Source organism: Sphaerodactylus townsendi, linkage group LG11 (genome assembly GCF_021028975.2).
Source record: "Sphaerodactylus townsendi isolate TG3544 linkage group LG11, MPM_Stown_v2.3, whole genome shotgun sequence".
Classification (NCBI taxonomy): Eukaryota; Metazoa; Chordata; class Lepidosauria; order Squamata; family Sphaerodactylidae; genus Sphaerodactylus; species Sphaerodactylus townsendi.
The window spans coordinates 52,361,729-52,381,913 of NC_059435.1; the positions used below are offsets into that span (position 1 = coordinate 52,361,729).

General features: G+C 40.8%; 1 protein-coding gene across 3 annotated transcripts in view; it reads right to left on the reverse strand.

Annotated features, from left to right (window-relative positions):
- Positions 1-2,659: 2,659 nt before the first annotated feature.
- Positions 2,660-20,185, reverse strand: part of CFAP69 (cilia and flagella associated protein 69) — a 34,917-nt gene continuing 17,391 nt past the window's right edge. For all 3 annotated transcript variants that reach the window (XM_048511737.1, XM_048511736.1, XM_048511738.1), the window contains 12 exons: positions 19,391-19,607; positions 17,022-17,186; positions 15,218-15,330; positions 13,862-13,980; positions 13,116-13,197; positions 11,684-11,876; positions 8,768-8,905; positions 7,838-7,914; positions 5,816-6,013; positions 5,224-5,310; positions 4,461-4,565; positions 2,660-3,063 (listed from right to left, as the gene is read on the reverse strand). In XM_048511737.1, coding sequence (XP_048367694.1) covers positions 2,887-3,063; positions 4,461-4,565; positions 5,224-5,310; positions 5,816-6,013; positions 7,838-7,914; positions 8,768-8,905; positions 11,684-11,876; positions 13,116-13,197; positions 13,862-13,980; positions 15,218-15,330; positions 17,022-17,186; positions 19,391-19,607 — 1,671 coding nt within the window. In that variant the 3' untranslated portion in view covers positions 2,660-2,886. The remainder of the gene's footprint in view (positions 3,064-4,460; positions 4,566-5,223; positions 5,311-5,815; positions 6,014-7,837; positions 7,915-8,767; positions 8,906-11,683; positions 11,877-13,115; positions 13,198-13,861; positions 13,981-15,217; positions 15,331-17,021; positions 17,187-19,390; positions 19,608-20,185) is intronic.

The window sequence follows — 20,185 nt, forward strand, 5'->3', positions numbered from 1 at the left end:
ACTGTTATTATTTATTACAGCTTCATTCTGGCCTTTTGCAACAAGTGCAGGGAGTGCATCAAACAAGCCTGGAGAAAAATGTCTGGTCCCTTAAATAGAGGCTTAATGGGATGTTATTTACCAGGGGTGTGCTTTACTTCAGTGCCATGAAAAGCTTCCACTGTCCATTTCCACACATTAAGTGTCTTATTTAAGGGACAGGACAATCTTATCCCTCTCATTTTCTCCTTTCCTGGGAAATGATTATCCCAGCTTCACCCATGGAGTGTCACTGCTGAGCAAGGATTTGAACACAGGTTTCCTCAGCTCAGTATCTGCTGAAGCCCACTGGATCTCTAATGGTTAGAGTCAAATTATGGGGTCTGTAAAAAAAGAGCAATACCTAGAAATACCTAAAAAAAGAGCAATACCTAGAAAAAGAACATTAAAAACCACCACTTTAAAAATACCCTGCACATATATTCTATTTGACCAAAGCTCATGTGGCGTCTCCCCCCCCCCCTTGCCCAGGCCCTTTGGGTGGTGTATCCTTCCCTCCTCCCTAACCCAGGGGTTGTTCTCCCCAGACGATGACTCTCCCCATTGGCTCAAGGGGCCAAGAAACCACAGCGCCCACAAAGCACTGGGTGTACAGGGCAGCCCTTGCCCATGCCACGTTCCTCCTAGCAGGCCTCCTTGCCTCCCTTCCCGTCTGGCTTGAGCTTTCACACCCTCCCCCTCTCTCTCCCTTGCTGCTTCACAGGGAGAGGAGTTTACAGCTTGCGTGAACGACTCCCACTCTGTTATTGCACAGGGTGAGGACCAGCTTGAACCGGGGTCTAGATTCTCAAAGGGGGTCTCGGCTTCAGGGTTCTCTTCCCTCCTTCCCACTTCCCACCATTGAGCTGTCCCTTTCCCTTGTCTCTGCACACCACCATCCACATTTCCTGGTTGCGTTTCAGTCCTCTATAACCCAGAGACTCACACTCTTTTTTTATTGATTTTTATTGACATTAGTCAGCTCACAGTATACTTTCAGGCCAGGAACGCTCCTTCCCAGTGAAGACTTATGTCACCAAAAAGTGTGGCATAAGTCACCCTATGCCCGTGGTGGCGAACCTTTGGCACTCCAGATGTTATGGAGTGTTTTGGCACTCCAGCTGGCCGGGGTTGATGGGAATTGTAGTCCATAACATCTGGAGTGCCAAAGGTTCGCCACCACTGCCCTATGCAATGGGCTTTCTCAAAGGAGTAAAGGATTTCCCCTTCTCCCCCAGTGCCCAGACTGCCAGTTGCCTCTTTGGAGACAGCACAATGGCACCATCCCTGTCTGTCACTCTACCACACTCACACATCCTTTGGATTGCGCTGTAAAAAAGCCCTAACCCAGAATGTTAAGAAGGGATGTAGCCAGTAGGCCCTGCTGGGAAGAGCAAACCCACTCCACAGGAACATGCAGGGAAAAGTATTGGGATTTTGCAAGTGTCTGTCACAACTCAGTCATAAAAGGGTTAACTGTTTGCATGTAAACAAGTTGCTGGAGTCACTGTTTGTGACTTGGTCTATTGATTAGCTGTCGGTCAGTCAGATGGCCATTGCTTACATGTTAGTGAGCACACACATCTGAAGTTATAAAGTTAAGACAGATTAGAACTTGCAAATAGGAAGCCAGATTTCTAATTGGATATAGCTGGAAAAAGGTATTATTCACTGTCATAGACACCTGTTTCTCCAACAACAGACCAGGATCCAGCAAGACTCCCAAACTCTTCACAGTGTCTTTCAACAAAAGCTGCACACCATTGACAGCACGAAGAATGTCCTTTCAGCCAGCATCACATCTAGATTCTTTCGTTTGTTCTTCCTCAGCTACTTGACCACACTTCATTCAGATACTGATCCAAAGTAGTATGTTGATATAACTATTTGATTGTTTTTAATGTGCATTGGAGCTGTCGCCTAGGACCTTTGGGATGGGCAGAGTAAAAACTGAAGTATGCCATTAAATAAGGTAAACTGTACTGCTGGCCAGTATTAACACTCATTGGTGCCAGTTTTATCCAGCGATGCTATAACTGAGGCAGAGCACATCCACTCTTTCTATAATGTCTTTAATGTCCTCTGACAATTTTACTGAGGCACTGTTATCTGTTCCCACGTGATGAGTACAGAAGTGTGCAGACCCATCCTTTTCGAAACTTTATCTTCAAAAGCACCAAAGGTCACTTCCTCTGTAGAAAAGGTTGTTCAAAAGGTCAGTTTAAAATATGCTTCAGAAAATTCTGGCCCTAGCTTTTCTTCATTCTCTCTGATGGTTACTAAAGGCCCAGGGTACTAAATGGCCAGGGTTAGGGCTGCTTTCTGTATTACTCTTCTAGACTTTCCAGTGTGTGTGAAGATGCACACAGAGATAATATAAACTGTTTATTTAAGGTTTAAACTCTTTGTCACATGTCAATGTTCCAACATTTCTACTATCCATCTCATTTTGTGGCTATTGCTGGATTAGAACACTGATTACCTTTGCCGATTTCCCTTTATATCCTAAGGAGTTGTTTACTTCTTTTGTGCATTAGAAATCTGTCGATGTAAATGTCATGATAATACTCCTAGTTATATGAATTTGTGTTATTGTCCAGCGGCAACATATTGAAAATTGAATCAACTCTACAATGATTAGTGTGGTGCACTGAATTTATTCATGAGCATCATGATGTCCACATTATTTCTCAAACAGAAATAGATTCTTATCTATCTCAAAATGATTATATGGCTTACAGGTACAAATAATTTATATCTTACACAATGTTTAGATGCTTAAAATATAAATTTATATATATATATGTGTGTGTATATATAAATCAACTAAAAATAAAGAGTGCTCTCTGAAGCAGTACTGGATGATATTTACTTTACAGATAGTGAATCTTTTTTTAACGGCACCATCACTTTCACGCCTTTGACCCTTTGCAAGGCTCCTCCGCAAATAGGGAGTCTTTTGAGTGCAAGCTCAGTGTCAGCTAGTGGCCCTCCAGTCAATTCGGGTGGAGTGCTTTCCACTGTTATTAAGCGACCAGCTGCAATCTGGAAAAATAAAACCAAACATTACTCAGTATCCTGGTGAAATGAAAAAGACCTCAGTCACAGGACTGGTTTTGCGGACATTCTTTGGAAAGCAACGTTTTGAAATTCTCATGAGTTCTTTCAAAAATATATTTTGAGAGGAAACTGGAGTATATAAGTGATCATTTTCTTGCTTGTACCTTTGCACCATCTATTCCATTTGTACCCCGTCTTTCTGACAGGACAGCTTACTTGGTTATTCCAATCTCCATTTTTTCCTCACAAAACTGTCCCAAGATAGAGTGACTAGTCCATGCCACCTAGTGAGTTTTATGGTTTTGCAGAGATTTGAACCTTCATTTTTGCCACTGTAGTCTGTTACTCTTAACTACTTGCAGCGCTGGCTCTTTGTTGTTCAAAATACTAATTTTAACTGAAGTCTTCTGACAGACTCCTCAGATTTTTTTTGACAATGAACAATGAAAAGTATTTGTACGGCAATGGCCTGAAATGTTAATGGCAGTTCTCTTTATTATGAGAACTTCAAACAGGCAATGCTGCAAGAAGCAGCCTCTTCCCTTACTTGCTCCTGTTGCAAAAATTATGGACTTGGAATTTGTGAATGATTCTGGCACAGAGACCTGGCCTAAAGTGGCAGAACTTTGGAGAGCCAGAGTTTATGTCAAAAGAATAATGCATCTTAATAACAGCAGAAATGGGCCCTAACTGTCTAATTGCCCATTAGGGAAGAGACAACATCTCATCTAGCTGAAAGGAGAGAGCTTAATTTAAAAAAGCAGTTTTAGATTCTGGCAGAGCAAGGAGCAGACAGCCACTGTTGGAAGTTGGTTGAAATCACTTGGGGGGTGTTTGCAGGATCTCTGGGGATCCAATGTAGAGTATTGGATCTACTACACAGTATGTATGTGATGGAGTCTCCACCTATGCTATGTCTCCGTATTTGTAAATAAACAAAATACTACATAAACACCTTAGTCTCCAGTGTTCTCCTCTACAGAGTGGGAAACATGTAAAGAATCCAGCACCTGTATTTCCTTCTATACCTCTCCTATCACTGTTCTCCTTCATGGGTTTTAGCAGATAAAAAGCTGCCTTACACTCAGAGTATTATCCATCTAACTCAGCATTGCCTCTTCCTTACTAACAGCTCATCACAACAGAAAGTTTTTTTCTTACCCCATGCTACCTGAAATCCTTTTAGATTTAACCTAGGGTTTTCTCCATGCAAAGTGGATGCTTTACTGCTGGGCCATGGATGGTGTTTACTGAAATTGAAGAACTCCTGCTGTGTGATGATGTACAAGCTATCTGTCCCCAGAATTTTCAACCTTCAATAAATATACTTGTAGCATTTTAAACTATTTTCATGCTGATGAGGTGCTGATGATTTTACTTACAGTTGTATTTAGTTTTTTAATATCAGTTGGATGAAATGTTATATTCGGCCGTCTTGTCTTTGACCTAGATTCTTCTATGGATTTTTCCTGAATCTTTTTTGCTTTCTATAAACATTTAAAAATTATTGTTCACGGGTTAGAGATACCGGATACATCAGAGTAAATATCTCTTTTATACTTATACCTAGCGACAGTTTATGAATAAATGTGGCTAGCCTTATATATACAGGTGTTTCACACTTATATTGCTCTAAGTATTTTAAGTACATGTTACAGTGTTACAGATGCAAGCCAAAGCAATAAGAGACAGAGCTTAATTAAATAAATGAATGAACATCATATTATATTGCAACAGTTCCTTATATGTAAATGATTAAAAAGGACCTCACATTGCCCCAACAGTATTTGCTATAGTATGCAATAGAATAAATTCTCATTTAAAAATCAGCAACTTAGTATGCAAACTAGCCTGTTCTCAATGATGCTTAATTTTTAATCTATTTATCGTGCAAATCTATTTATTTATCATACAAATAGCGACACTGTAATAAAGAATAAGCACCTTCACTCAACAGTTTAAACCAATCTTAATTTTAGAAATCGGCAACCTTGCGTTTTAAAATAAAGAAGAGGAGATCTTGCAGGAACTATGCTGATGTTTAGCTGTACTGAAACTGGGGAGAGCTTTTCTATAAAAGAATGGCTCATGATTGCAAATCTGGTTATGATATGCCAAATACAATCTTCCGAGAAGCCTTCTTACCTTTAAAGCCTCATAATTTGATGTCCGGGTTAAGAAATTTTGCCAGGACTTATTTACCATATCCTTCTGCTTATGGAGAGATTGAATCTAGAGTGTGAAATAAAATAAGGAGAAACAGAAAACCTTTTTATTTTCCAAAAGTGTTCTGTCATGGACTAGTTTCCAGCTTGAAACAGGGTTCTTATTTTGAACAGCCAAGTGCACAGCAACATCTCTGGCTGCAGTGCAGGTACCAGAACTGGCTCCCCTCACCGTCTGTTAGCAGATTCATTCTTTTCCCCATTCAAAAGTGGAAATCGGTGCTATGAGTATAAGTCCCATTACAGAGATCATCATCTTTCAGATATTTTTTTAACAAATGACAATTCTTAGACAGTGCCAGCAAAAGAATTTACATCTACAAATAACAGACCTCCAGAGGCATAGCAAGAGGGGAAAGCGCCTGGTGCACTGGTGTGTCCTCTGCCCTGGAATGTCGTTGCCACACCCCCGCAGAGGTGCGCACCTGGCATGTCATGCCCCCCCCCCTCCCCCGGGCCCCTTGGATCTACGCCTCTGCAGATCTCATGTGCATATTTGTTGCTTTGCTTACCTTGGAATAACTTTTTTGCTCCTCCAGACGTTCTTGATATTGATGGCTTTCCAGCATTTCAGTCTGCAGGGAGACAACCATCTTTCCAACTTTTGAAAATGTTTCCGTGATGACCCGTATTGCTTCCTGATCAGGAGTGACTGGCTTGAACTTTTCTTCTTTAAGTTCTGCACATATTTCAGCCCAGATTTCACCAACCTTCATACAATAGATAAATTGCTTTTTTAAAAACCTCCCAACTTTTAATTTACTTACCAGTTTCTTCAACATTCGCTCTCCAAAAGATAGCTCCACAAGTAACTGTATTAAGTATGTCCAAATATCTTCGTGGATATATGAATGTTGATATTTCACAGTACAGTTGATAGCCAATGTAACATAAGTATAGAAACGGCAACAGCTGTAGGACTATTAGTTAGAGAGATGGATAAAGTAATGCTTGTTCTCTATAGGTCTGTATCAGAAAACCTGACCTACAGATTTATATCACAAAGACTGTTACAACCTTGTGCATAACCAGGGTTTAATTTACCTAACTATGGTTAGAGTGATTGTTTACATGTAGGCCATACCACTGCGGTTAGTAGTGTGATGACAACCCTGTTGGCTTTTCAAGCCAAGAGACATTAGACACAGTTTGCTATTACCTGCCTCTGTGTGGGCTGAGAGAGTTCTAAGAGAACTGTGACTGGCCCAAGGTCACCCAGAGGGCTTCAGGAGGAGGAATCAAGCCTGGTTCTCCAAATCAAAGCCCACCATTCTTAATCACTCTACCTCACTGGCTCTTACTATGGTTAGTTGGGGTCCGTCAAATCAAGATTTGAGAATGGTTTATTAACCACAGCTAGTCTTTACTGTGGTTTCACATGATGTACAACCAGTGGTGGGATCCAAAAATTTTAGTAACAGGTTCCCTCGACAGCCCACCCCCCTCAGCAAAGGGGGCAGAGGCGTACCTAGGCAAACCTGAGCCCTGGGCAAAACCTGAGTTGGATCCCCCCCCCCCCCCCGGGCAGCCACCCCACCACGACCCCAAAAAATTGTTTTGCACCAGGTCATTTCTAAATCATCATCACATTATAAAAAATGCCCCAACTCACAGCAATGGTGAAACACACAGGTTTTTTGATAGAGACTGGTGAGATAAAAGGTATGAAAGGCTGAGAATCAATGAATTGCAGTACCTGAAAGGGATTAACCCGGTTCAGGGAGTTACATTATTAATCGCAATTGCTATATGGAACCTTCGCGTTCAAAGGCAGTATGCCTCTCGGGTAGGCGAGGGTGTGGAGATGGAAAAGCGGACCCAATTAGTAACCCCCTCTCGACACACACAAATAATTAGTAACCCACTCTCGGGAACTGGTGAGAACCTGCTGGATCCCACCTCTGTGTACAACCACAGACATCCTGACTTCATCCTGGATAGCTTTAAAAGGGACTTGGACAGATTTATGGAGGAGAAATCAATTTATGGCTACCAATCTTGATCCTCTTTGATCTGAGATTGCAAGTGCCTTAACAGTCCAGGTGCTTGGGAGCAACAGCCGCAGAAGGCCATTGCTTTCACATCCTGCATGTGAGCTCCCAATGGCACCTGGTGGGCCACTGCGAGTAGCAGAGAGCTGGACTAGATGGACTCTGGTCTGATCCAGCTGGCTTGTTCTTAAGAAACGAATAGATTCTGTAAACTAACTAGTTAGAGACCTGATTTTCAGAAATCTTTACAGAAATTTCAGCTTACATTTATTGTGGATGTCAATGACAACCCCTTCCTAATTAAAAAAAGATGGAGGCCAAGTTGTCTGCTACATCATTGACTAAAACTTCTTCCTCTTTTAATGAAGTTTAAACTTATAACTTGCTCCCCAAAAGGAAAATATCTGGCAATTTTTAAAGAGACTAGTTTGTGCTGTAATGAGGATATGGGACAACAGACCAGTGTACCACACATTCTTTGTTCCAAAAATATACCTATAAATTTAAAAGAAGAAAAAGAAAACTAGATTAAGTTCAATTTACCTTAAAATCAAGATATCTTCGTATGATAGCAAGCGTAACAAAATCCTTTGCAGAAAGGCCAGGCAAATTCTCAAAGCCTAAAGTAAGGTAATATCACAAGAATTTATTTTTTTTAATCAACATTTTCACTATTATCTGTCATATACACACTAACTAGCAAATCTGAAAAGCCATCCCACCAAGAGGGTCAGCAGCAGCTTCTGGGTTTGATACCTTTCTCAGCTGTTTGGCCAAGAGAAGTAAATCCTCCCCCTTCATATTGCTGTAATGGCAGAAGATGAACGGGTCAAACCTCCCCCTACATACAGCTATTAAAAGTGCAGAAGGACTCTTAAAATCAACCAGAGATAATGCTAGCCTAGCTCAAATGCTAACAACAGTAGCTCCATGAATTCTGTTTATTGTGCTACTTAGGCATTTTAGCTTTTGGTTATTTCTGCTGAACCTCCTTGGTCTTCTATGAATTCTCGAACTCTTGTTTACAATGCAAAAATTATTAACACAATCCAGAAATAATGGTTGCTTTCTAAGGCGACGCCACAGAAACTGTGCTTGCGGGATACTGTTTTAAACAACAGGAAGCGTCAATAGCAACGGTAATTACTTTACTTTGATTTGTTATGGACTTTGACCAGCGTTAGCTGTGGTAGTTTTTTTCCCTTCAAGGATCTGAAAATTCCAACTCTAGTTCTTCAAAACGCAACAGGCTAAAATGTCTGTTAACAGGCTGCTAAGCATGACATCATGTACAACTAAGAGACACAAAACTATGTTTTTTTGCAACAAGCCAATGCTAATCTAAATCACCAAATAAACAAGGGAAATGAACAAAAAGAAAGAAAAAGAACTTTTCCAAAGCTACCATGTCACAAGATAGAGCATTATGAAAAAATCATTACAAAATGCAGGAAAGAGAGTCACGGGCTTTACCTAGCTTACAGATGACGCAATAAATCTTTGCTCTCATGTTTTCAGCAACATCCATGATGGCAACCGTCGGGCATCTGGCAGGCATCGGAGTCACTGATTGATGTGCTTGGAAATGGCCAACTAACGGCCTCTTTATATCTACCACATAAAGAGAAAAAAGGGCACAGGGATTAGGTTCAGAAATATTAATGTTTTTACTAGAACACACTATGCACTTATTTCAATCTTACCCTATATAATTTACTAACAAGCAAAGTGTTGCAATGATGAACCCTCAACCATAAACAAAAGCCCAGCCCTGCAGAGCAGTGGCAGGAGGCCGCCTCCTTCCCCCGTCAGCCACCAGCCTCCCCCTTCCCCAAACACCCTTCGTCCACCGCGAAGATGAAGCCTGACCCAAACAACTCCCCACTGTCCCCCAACTCTCCCTACTTGCCTCAAACTCACCCCCACCCCACACGTCTCGCGGTTGCTCCATCACCCTTCCCACTCGTCCCAAACAACTCCCTCCACTCAAAATGGCTCGCCATTCTCAAGCCAGCGACCGAAGCAGCACTGACTGAAGCCACTGGTAAGTTGGGGAAGGGCCTGGAGGAGGCTGCCAGCCAGGAAGAGTGGCACCCCTCGTGCCAGCCCTCCCCCTTTCCCCCCATCTGGAGTCCATTTTATTCCCTCTTAAAATGGGTTTTTACTGCTAGTCAAGTAATAAATATGGAAATATGTGGAAGCATGAGACAAAACCATCACTAACTGTGATGCACATGAGCATACATTTGGGAGAATTATTAATATTTGGCTTGCCTAAATACCATTTTTAAGAGTACAAGTGCATTTGAGTCACAAAGTTTGAGTGATAAGGATTAGGGGGGGGGGGAAAGCTTTTGACAGTGACCCCCTCTCCCACTTTTCTATACTAATAGCCAAACAGCTACAACTCCTTGCAATTACTGGTTTTGTAAGCTGCCTACTGCTACTATGTCTAATCTCTGCATATATCTCAGCATGTTGTTTTAGTCTCATTTTTTTCAACCCACATAAAAGGGTTTTTTTTAATGCTTGGCATATTATGAAAATATTATTTATGTTTTAATTTGAAAATCATCCTGAAAAAAAGATACAAATGTAATGAACTGAATCAATGAATACACAAAAACCTTGGAATGAACTCTATAATTTGGCAGAGGAATTAGAACAGAAAACTGGTTAGGGAATAATCCTTACACTGCGGCAATATTTCACTATTTCTGTATAAAATGTTATTTTCTAGGGAAGTGGAACTGTTTAGGGAAAATGAGCTCAACTTTGAAATATGACACGCAAACAGCAGAACTGAATGGAACAGATTCAGTGAACAAAAATGAATACTGAATACTAACAGAAACACATTTCAGCAGCTGATGACACAAATGCCATCTAGTGGTAAAGCTGATAGCACACTAAAGCCTATTTCCACCTGCAATGAATGGATGGATGCACTCACAACATGTCATTTGAGTTCTTATTTGGCTGGTTTTGTTGGTAACACATTTTGTCCTGATTCTTTAATATCACTTTGGCTTATATTCAGAGTACTAGTTGTGTTCAGTTCTATTCACTTGATTTTCAATGGGAAACATATTTCGGCTTGGCACTTTTTGCCTCTCGACCAATTTGTCTGAAATTCTCAGTATCTTTCACTGAAAGAGGAGCGGGGGGGGGAGCATATTTATTTATTTAATTAAACAAAGACTCGTCTACTGAAGCTTTCAGGGAGGAAAAGTCCCTGCCTATTCTCGAGGCAATCAAAATTTCCACTTGCCAAGTGGTCTGGGAAGTGGGAAAAAGCAAGCATTCATGTGGTGAGGTAACGTGAGGAGGGAAGCAATGGTTTCCTCTCCTTGCTTGCACAGTTTGGGGATGATGGTGGTGGTAAAACAGACAAACAAATCATGCACATGGGAACCACTGTTCCTTTCTGAAGTTATAATTTAAGACAACGTTCAAGAGTCCTCAAATTCTTAACTGGCTTTCCTTCCAGAGAAACTATCTGATACTTGACCCCATCCTCTGTGTGTGTGTGCGCGCGCGCGCATGCATATGTTCAATTTTCAATCTGGGAATGCCTTAAACATCTGTCTCTCCAGTTTGCAGGGCATGGGCTGCCTGTCATTCAGGGAAGAGGTCAGAAATGGAGCATCAACTCAATAGCGAAGCTTTATTCTTGCTTACATTCCTACATGTGTGGCTCTTGTAAAAGAATAGCCTAGCTTAGGTGAACACTGGGATAAGAAAGCCCTTGAAAGAATGTAATAGTAAAAATACTTGCTTTGCACGGCAATACTAATGGCCCTGTTTGGTGTGAGCATGAGTCAAATATTTGTTTGAATGAAGTCCCTATCAGGTATATATCTGGCTAAGTCACTTCCCTACCTCTTGTTGCTTTGGGGGACTAGAAAGACAAAGGTGGTATAGGGAAAGTAAAACTGAAAGCTAAGGATAGCCATTGATAATGCAGTGCTATCAAAAATAACAGTTGGCTGTTGTCCACTTGGGTTGTTATTGAAAATCAGAAGTAATTTTATTCAGATTATTCTTCTAAGGTTAAAAAAAAGTGTGTGTTCAGTTGTGATTTGGGTTGATTACTGTTCAATACACACCAGTAATTTTCATCCATTTTCATAAAAATTCTGCTTGAAACAGGATTGCAAATTTAGCATCCATAGTCGGGGCTATTGCTTGATTTGTCTTTCCAGCTCTTGCCAAACAATATACCTATAGTTCTTCAAACATTTAACTGTGAAGCCATTCAAGCCTTAGAAGAATCTACTTGGAATTAAGAACTGCCGCTGTTTACTTTGGAAAAAAACCCCACTGGAATAAAAATGTTAATTTACAACTGCGATGAGGAAGAAGAGCCTTTAATGTTCTAGTACTCACCAGCGATTCTCCCAACTTTGTCATGTTTCACACCCAGCTCCTCCTCCTCTTGTCTCCACAAACCTATTAACAGATTTGCTGCAGTCTGCTCTTTTTTCCCTCGCCAGACATTGATATGAGAAGCAGCTTTAGGGTTGTCGCAAAATTCAACGAGGATCCCAAGAATTTGGTTGCAAACATTCCTTTGGTTCAACTTTACAGAACATTAAAACAAGGAAAGAATTGTAAGAAATATTACAACTTGTTAAGAAATTCAACTTTCACAATTATTGTGACAAAACACAAGTGCTAAACACCCAGATCCAGCATCCCAGGGTATAAAATTCAATTATATAGATGGATCTCTTCCATTCATTTTTTTTAAAAAAATTATTGATATTTTGGATTTTTACAGATTTGTGCTATACATCTTTATGTTTCATCCTCCATATCCTTTTACCCCCTTTCCCCCCTCCCCCTTCTTTTTATTTTCTTTAAACGTGCAGGAGCAGGTCCATTCTTTCTAATCTTCTTTTCCAGTTTTCTTCTGTAATTCCAATTTCGTTTAACCAGTCTTTAAATTCAGTCCAGATATCATATCCTTTTGTTTTTCTTGCCATATTTGGTTACTTGACATTATGTCAAAAATTTCTAATTGTATTTGTTCCCATATATATTCCACCCATTTCTGTATTGTCCAAATTCTTTTGTCTTTCCACCCTAATGCTATTACTGCATGGGCCGCTCTGATTATAAGTTTAAATAACATTCTCTTTCTCCTGAGATAGCAACATCCTGATCACTTTGAATACCTAGCAAAGCCTTTCTGCGTGGCCAGTTTTTTTGTGCAACAAATGTGCGTATTTTTCCCATCAGATCCCACAGTAACAGAAATTATCATTAGTGGAACAGGACTTCCTCACTTTTCCCATCACGCTACAGCCAAAAATGCTGGTCCTGGGTTGTCTTCATCTTGCTTTTATGTGTTTGTAAATTATTGTGCCTTTATTAGCTTCCCTGATCTAAATAAATCGACCAACGGACATACGTATGCGAGGAGCAAGTTGGAGGTCTGCAGCAGGAAGAAGGCAATGTCAAATATCACCCTCTCTTCTGCTGGTGGAAATGTACTGTGGAATCCAAACCACAGGCTGTGTGTCTTCCCTCAAAATATCACTCTTGTTCTGAACAGCCTGTATTTTCTCAACAAAGTGTTACATTTTGCAGCTGGGAAAATTGGATCTCTCTTGATCAGTGCATTCTCAGCCTTTGCAAATGCAATGTGGTTTACAAGCATCATAGACACACACTAGATATAGACAGTGATGTAATTCCCAATAGGAAGTATCACAACGGTGGATATAGAGCTGAGATCTAGACTCTTGAGAAGAGCCAGTAACAAAATATTATCCATACATTTAGTGCAGTTCATAGTGCAAATAATAATACTCACCACCAGCAAATCCAGGAGGAGGAAGAGACCCTCCTTTTCAAGAAAATAGTCCTCTAAAATGGTACAGCCCATGACACAGCACCTTAAATAAAGAATTCAGCTTCCACTCAAGAACAAATGAAAATTAAATATGTTTAAATACACAATTTAAATATATTGTAAAAGAGAGAAAGTACACACAATAAGGTATACTTAGTTTTATATCTGATTGCTGAATTTAGCCTTATATAACCTTTTCCATCATGTCATTTTCTAAAACGTTTCTTGTTTTATGTAATACTTCTTCAAAAAGTATTTTATTTATGCATATTCAGTAAAACATATCTGAGGAAATGCACTGGCTGACACTAACAGGGGGATTATAAGCAGAGTTCAGCCTTCTAAGACTATTGATCTCAGTGGCTTAGAAGGGTGTAGCTTCAGATGGCCCCATATGTTACCATAGCTCAAGCTGGTGAACACTCGGCTTCAGCATTTCAATTAACTTTTCTATTACAACAAAAGTTTTGCTGTTTATAGTGCAAAGAAGAATGCCATCACATGGCTACTTCGTTAGTATATCAAATCCTGAAAGGCAATAGTATGGATCCAGACATTGTAACCACTACGGCCCACTCGCACTATGCATGTATTTTGCTCCCATTCTGTTCAAAATCCTCTTTAACAGGAAGTAGTCATAGCTCATCTCAAGACTTCCCCACATTTCAATTTTTTTCAATGTATATGTTTTAAATTGTGGTATTTACCATAAGCAGTCCAAAGTGCTAAAAAGAAGTCGATGATGACCCAGTCCACCATAGAATTTCTTTGCATCCAACTTCAGAAATGGAATAAGTGTATCCACTCCTTCCCATCCAAAGAGTTCCTGTTAGTGGAATCAATCAAATCACATACATGTGGAACAAGGTATTATTATTAATTATACTTCTGTAGCAGTTTTAACTACTTCATAATCATTATCATCATCACAGTCATTCCATTTTGGTTTTTATTAGCTGAAACCCAGAGCCAAATTAAATGTTACACCCATTCTGTGAAAAAGAGGCTTAAGTCTGCTAGTGTCTGTCTTTATAGCAGCAGTTCCCAATCCTTTTAGTATGGTGACCTACACATTCAAATTTACTTGGCATGGTGATCTATTCCAGTTCTGACCCAAGGGTTTCGGATCCCCTAGACAAACTATAAGCTTGGCATCCATCTAGTTCAGCATTCCATTTTCTTCAGTGGGTAAAACCAGATGTTTTTGAAAAACCAACAAACATCACACAAAAGGGTGCAGCTACATCCATTATGAACCCCAAGCAAGTGGCATTCCAACATGAACAGGCTTCGTATACGGAAGTTACATCCCAGTCTTTGATCATCTTCTCTTTCTGTTACTCTCTCGAATTCCCCTTAAGATTCTAACACACTAATAACCAACAGGACCCATTTTACTCGATGTATATGCAGTGAAGAAAAAAATGCCAATTAATGTATGACATAGACCAGGGGTGTCCAACTCTGGCGCTTCAGAGGTTCATGGACTACAACTCCCATCATCCCCTGCTGCCATGGCCAATCACAAGCAGGGACTGATGGGAATTGTAGTCCATGAACATCTGAAACGCTTAGACACTTCTGACATAGACTATACTGTTTCAAGGGTCAGATCTTGGCTTCCAAAATATAAAAGGGAGCAGTGCAAAAGGGCTGGCCCTCAACCCACTTTCAGAGGCTCTGTGACCCACTTTTGGGGCCCAATGCATAGATTAGGAAACACTGGCTTAAAGCAACAAGTAAGAAAGATCTAAAAGGTATGAAGCACACTGCCGTTCCCACCCTACCAGGAAGGAGAGAATCCTGGCATGTCAGACTCACAGTAGTAACTCTTTGTCAGAGGGAAGAAGCTGTGCCCTTGCTACGAGCCAGGCTTTTGTATCTTTGGGTATTATCTCATAAATGGTTTCTTTCACGTGTTCCTGCCACTCCCAACCACTAGAGATAACAGAAGATTTTAAGAAACCAGGCCTCAGAAGGAAAACTATACACAAAACCTCTCATTTACACTCAGACATTAGAAAGACATATCAAGTTTGAACGACAAGGCAGAAAACACCAACCTTTCTATGCGTATCATTTTCACAAAGGGTCGACAAGATAAGTAAAATATCAGTCTGAATTTCCAACACAATTTCCTCTTCTTTGTAATTGTTGGAGGTATACTTTAAGAGGCCTAGTAGAATATACAAGCAGATTACAGAAACTTTTCTTCTCTAGAAAAAAAGTTAGTGTAATAGAGTTTGGTCACAATCCACAGAACTCGATTTAGATGCCTATATGGGCTTTGGCACACTCAGTGCCCCCCCTCCCCCACCAGTACTTTGCAAGCTGTCCCTTTCCCCAAGCATCAAAACATACTTGCTGGGGAAGGGAAAATTATTTAGAAGGAAAGGTCAAAAATTCTTTTTACATATGTGGCTATTTGGATTATAGTGTACTATTGAAATAAAGCCAGGGAGTCAGCCACCTCATTAAAGTGGAAAATGAGGGAACTGGGCCAGCTGAGTAAATTCCACATCCACTTGGTAATAAGGAGGCTCCTAGATGGTCATAGTGACAAGGAAGTTCGATGATCATAGTGACAAGCAGTTCGATGGTCATAGTGACAGGAAAGACAAGCAGAGACCCCAAGAATATTCAAAGGATTATGACACAGGGAGAGGGAAGTAAGTAAGGGGTTGTTTGGCTTCTTTACATTCAGGCCTTCTTGAAGTACAGACAAAGTGGGTTACAGTACCCTCCCCCACACACACCAAACACCCCCCTTCCCAACCGAGGAGCTACGAAGAAGCAACAGCAAGTTCACACCTTCCACACATGCAGAATAATGCACTTTCAATCCACTTCCAATGCACTTTGCAGCTGGATTTTACTGTGCGGAATAGCAAAAATCCACTTGCAAACAATTGTGAAAGTGGATTGAAAGTGCATTATTCTGCATGTGTGGAAGGGGCCCAAGAAAAAGGTGCTCAAGAAGCAAGCAGCAATAATCGAAGGGAAGGGAAGAGCAGAGCAAGCTGCCAGACGAACAGCACCAATATGCCTTACACTATAACTTGTATGTTTGCAGAGTGAGCCAAACATAATTTCTAGCCCGGCTCCTTGGGAGATGGTGCCATGCAAAGGGAGTGTCTGTAGTCTTCACAGCAGCCTGAGATAGGGACATATGAAGTTTTTGATCTAAGAAAGATCAAGAGAACTATGAGGCTCTGCAGCCTACATCTTGCCTTCACACTGAAGAGAAATCCACATTTTTTTTAAAAAAAGAATGTGAACGTGGCCTGCAGGAAACAAATCAGAGAATCTACAGGGGAAGTTATTCCCAAAGGAAAAAAATCTCTATTGCCAAACCCACTACAGATGGATATTATAAGCATCGTTGTGCTCTTGGGAGTGAAAGTCTACACAATTCAGTGATGAGGAAAAGTGGATAACATATCACATGATCCGGGAAGCAGTCAAACCTGCATAGCAGTTGTCTTTCTGGACCCAGATCTGCTTTGGGACGAGGATTTTGCATTACACTTGCTCTGTTACCTTGCAGGGGATAAATGTATATGCCAAATAAGGACTCTGAATTATGGGAGATTTTTTTAAAAGGTTGAAGGATCATCAGGTCCCTTTGTGTTTTCTTTGATGGACTTTAATTTTAGCTTTACCTGGTCTTGCAATTCTTATAAAACAGCTAATGTTCTTAATTTTTGTCTTTGCCTATTTCCTTTCATTTAGGCAAAAGGAAACACTTCCTTTACACTAGTGTATGGCATATGCATCCATTACAGAAATTATATGTGAATTCATTTCCCTCCTTCCCATTTGGTCAATTCAGGCAACAATCAACAAGAAAGCAAAGGTATACTTAACCCAATAGTTGATTAATTGCTCCCTGATCACAAAGATCAAGATTCACAGTCTCATCACAAAGGGACACAACAGGACTCAACACTCTTAAGCAGTAGCGCATCTGTGCAAGTTTGTTGCCCCGACCACCTGTACCATGGAAACTGTTGCCTTGGCCAACAAAGGGATCTGTAAACAAACCAAAGCCAAAACACCATTTGCAGCATACTGTATGTCCAACCTGAAACAACTGGAACTCTGTAAAACCTTTGGTGTAAAAGTGATTTGTTATTTCAAATTTCAAAAGTGCAGCTATGTTAATCTGCTGCAGCCAAACTAACAAAGAATTTTGTGACATATTACAGGCTAACAAATTTATTGTGGAATATTTTTTTTCACCCATGAGATGTTAAAAAATTAAGCACATATTAAATTTATATTAAATATTAAAAGAAACTTTGCTTATTTCAGTACTGCAACTTGACACCATTACACAATTATGATTACAACATTTAAACAACTCATTCAGTAATTGCTACATAATTCAGTAATTGCTACTATACTTGCAGGTTCATTCAGTGCAGTTTCCTAATGTGTGTCAACTTTGCTGAAACTTTCTGCAACTTTCACCCCAGGAATCTGGGCAAGTGATCATAGTAACGTGTGAAGAAAACAAAAGTAAGTTTTAAACTGTTGTGTGTGATTCAGTGTCCTTAGTAGAGCAACCAAACTGGGGGCCCTGAAAGAAGCAAGGTTTTGTTGAAAACTGCTGATTTTCCATGATATAAAAACAGACTGCTTACTCATAACTGATATTCTTGGCCATCTGCATAGTCATACAGAGGGATTCTGTGGAACTAAGGATGCTGTGGCACTGCAGAAGGAAACTCCGCAGTGTCCTAGATCTTTAGCTGAAGAACTGGAACTCAAGTCCCCCTACTCAAGGAAATATTCTTCTGCATACATCTGGAGGTAAGGTACCAACACTTTGGACTTACTGTAAAAACGTGTTCTCTTCAGTAGGGTCATTCAGGCTGGTTAGGTCACACCTCCTTTGTTCAGGCAGGGCTATGCCAATTTTTGCAAGGGTTCCTGGATGAAGGGGGCTGAGCCCCTCCAGATGACCCAAAACCCTGCAGTTTTCCAAGTTTATTGTACCCTTTCCACCTCATCATAGTCACACTTTTGGGTGGGTTCTGAATGACTTTGCCCCACTGAAGAGAAGGCACCTTCATGGTAAGTCCAAAGTGTCATTCCCCTTCAATGGGGCTACAGTCATGCAGGCGGGATGGAATCCCAGGGATGGAATACTTTTCTGTTAGAATCAGAACCAACTGATTGGTTATTCCTGCTTCTGGAGCACTTGTTGCAGAACATGTTTGCCAAAGGCCACCTCAGCTGATCTGTATTTGTCCAGGTGGTAGAGGCAAACAAATGTTGAAAGGGACGGCCAGGTGGCTGCTCTGCACACTTGGACAACTGAGGTTCTGTTGGAAAGAGCAGCCGACTTTACTACCACCCTGGTCGAATGTGTTACTGCTGGATCTGTTACCTATGTACCTAGGAAGCTACAAGTCAGGTGGATGCAAAGGTTTAACCCTCTCATGATGGAGCTTTCAGAGGCTTTCAACCCCAGCCTATTGGGCCCGAACAACACAAGGCGGGAATCAGACTTTCTACAGGTATCAGCCATCTTGATGCAAGCCTTGGGCCTCCTTCTTATGTCCAACTTATGTCATTCCTATTTGTAGTATGGTAGTGGTGGAAGGGGGTGGCTGCACGTATAACTTTTTGTATAGTAACAGGGCACAAGCTGATGATGAGAAATATAAATTCTAATTGCTAGTGCTGAGGAAAAACCCTAATGAGAGAATCAGTTCTCCAGAGAACCATCATGGAACTGTTTACTGGGTCACAGTCAGAAGACAACAGAGTAAAAATGAAGCAAAAATTGCTCAGTTTCCTGATAGTACTTATATGCTCCATAAGTGCGGAATCACAATTAAGAATGCTTGTTGTAGAGACCCTATAAAGCACACCACTAGCCATATATAATAGCCAATAATAGAACGAGGTAGCTCTCATCTATTATCTTAATAATTACAGGATTAGTAACGTGCCTGAATAGAACTGTGAACCGCATATCCGACCCTGCAAGGGCAGTTTAATGATGAACTTGGACAACCAATCTTCATATCACACAATGATGTTTTTCTGCAATGACCATAAGGTAGAAAACACATGGAGCAGAGTCTTATCAATACAGTCTAATGGTGTGTGCTCCCTGGCCATCACGTTTCTGGGAAGCCATCGACTCACCCGCTGTTTCCAACTTTAAGTTAATTGTGTGTTTACACCTTCTGTGTATAATTAAAAATACAATTTGTACTGACCATTGCTTGCACACCATTCTAGAAACATGAGAAGGCGAGTATTTCCTTGGCACATCATGTAATCTTCTACCAGCAGAGGAGCCACTGTAGCCAAAGTAGCAATTGCATGAAGCTGTAATTCTTCATGCTGGGCTACAGACCAGTCGAGAACTCCGGGCTTTTCATGTGGTTTTACATAATAAAACAATGCCAGCATCACTTTACCCTCATGGAGCAGCTGAAGATTGAAAGGAATGAAATGTAAATAAAAAGCACAATTGTAATTTATGGCAGTGAACAAGCTTGGGCTCAGAATTTCCTTGCAAATGTTTATAGCTTGCTTTCGGAAGAGTTAACAGGGTTTAGTGGTTAAGAGTGGTGGACTCTAATTTGGAGAACTGGGTTTGATTTCCCACTCCTCCACATGAGTGGCGGACTCTTATCTGGTGAACTGGATTTTGTTTCCCTGCTCCTATACATGAAGCCTGCTGAGTGACCTTTGGCTCGTCACAGTTCTGTCAGAACTCACTCAGCCCCACTTACCTAATAAGGTATCTGTGGTGGGAAGAGGAAGGGAAGTAGTTTTTAAGCTGTATTGTCAAAGGCTTTCACGGCCGGAATCACTGGGGTGCTGTGTGGTTTCTGGGCTGTATGGCCATGTTCTAGCAGCATTCTCTCCTGACGATTCGCCTGCATCTGTGGCTGGCATCTTCAGGAAGATGCAGCCACAGATGCAGGCGAAACGTCAGAAGAGAATGCTGCTAGAACACGGCTATACAGCCCGGAAACCACACAGCACCCCAGTTTTTAAGCTGC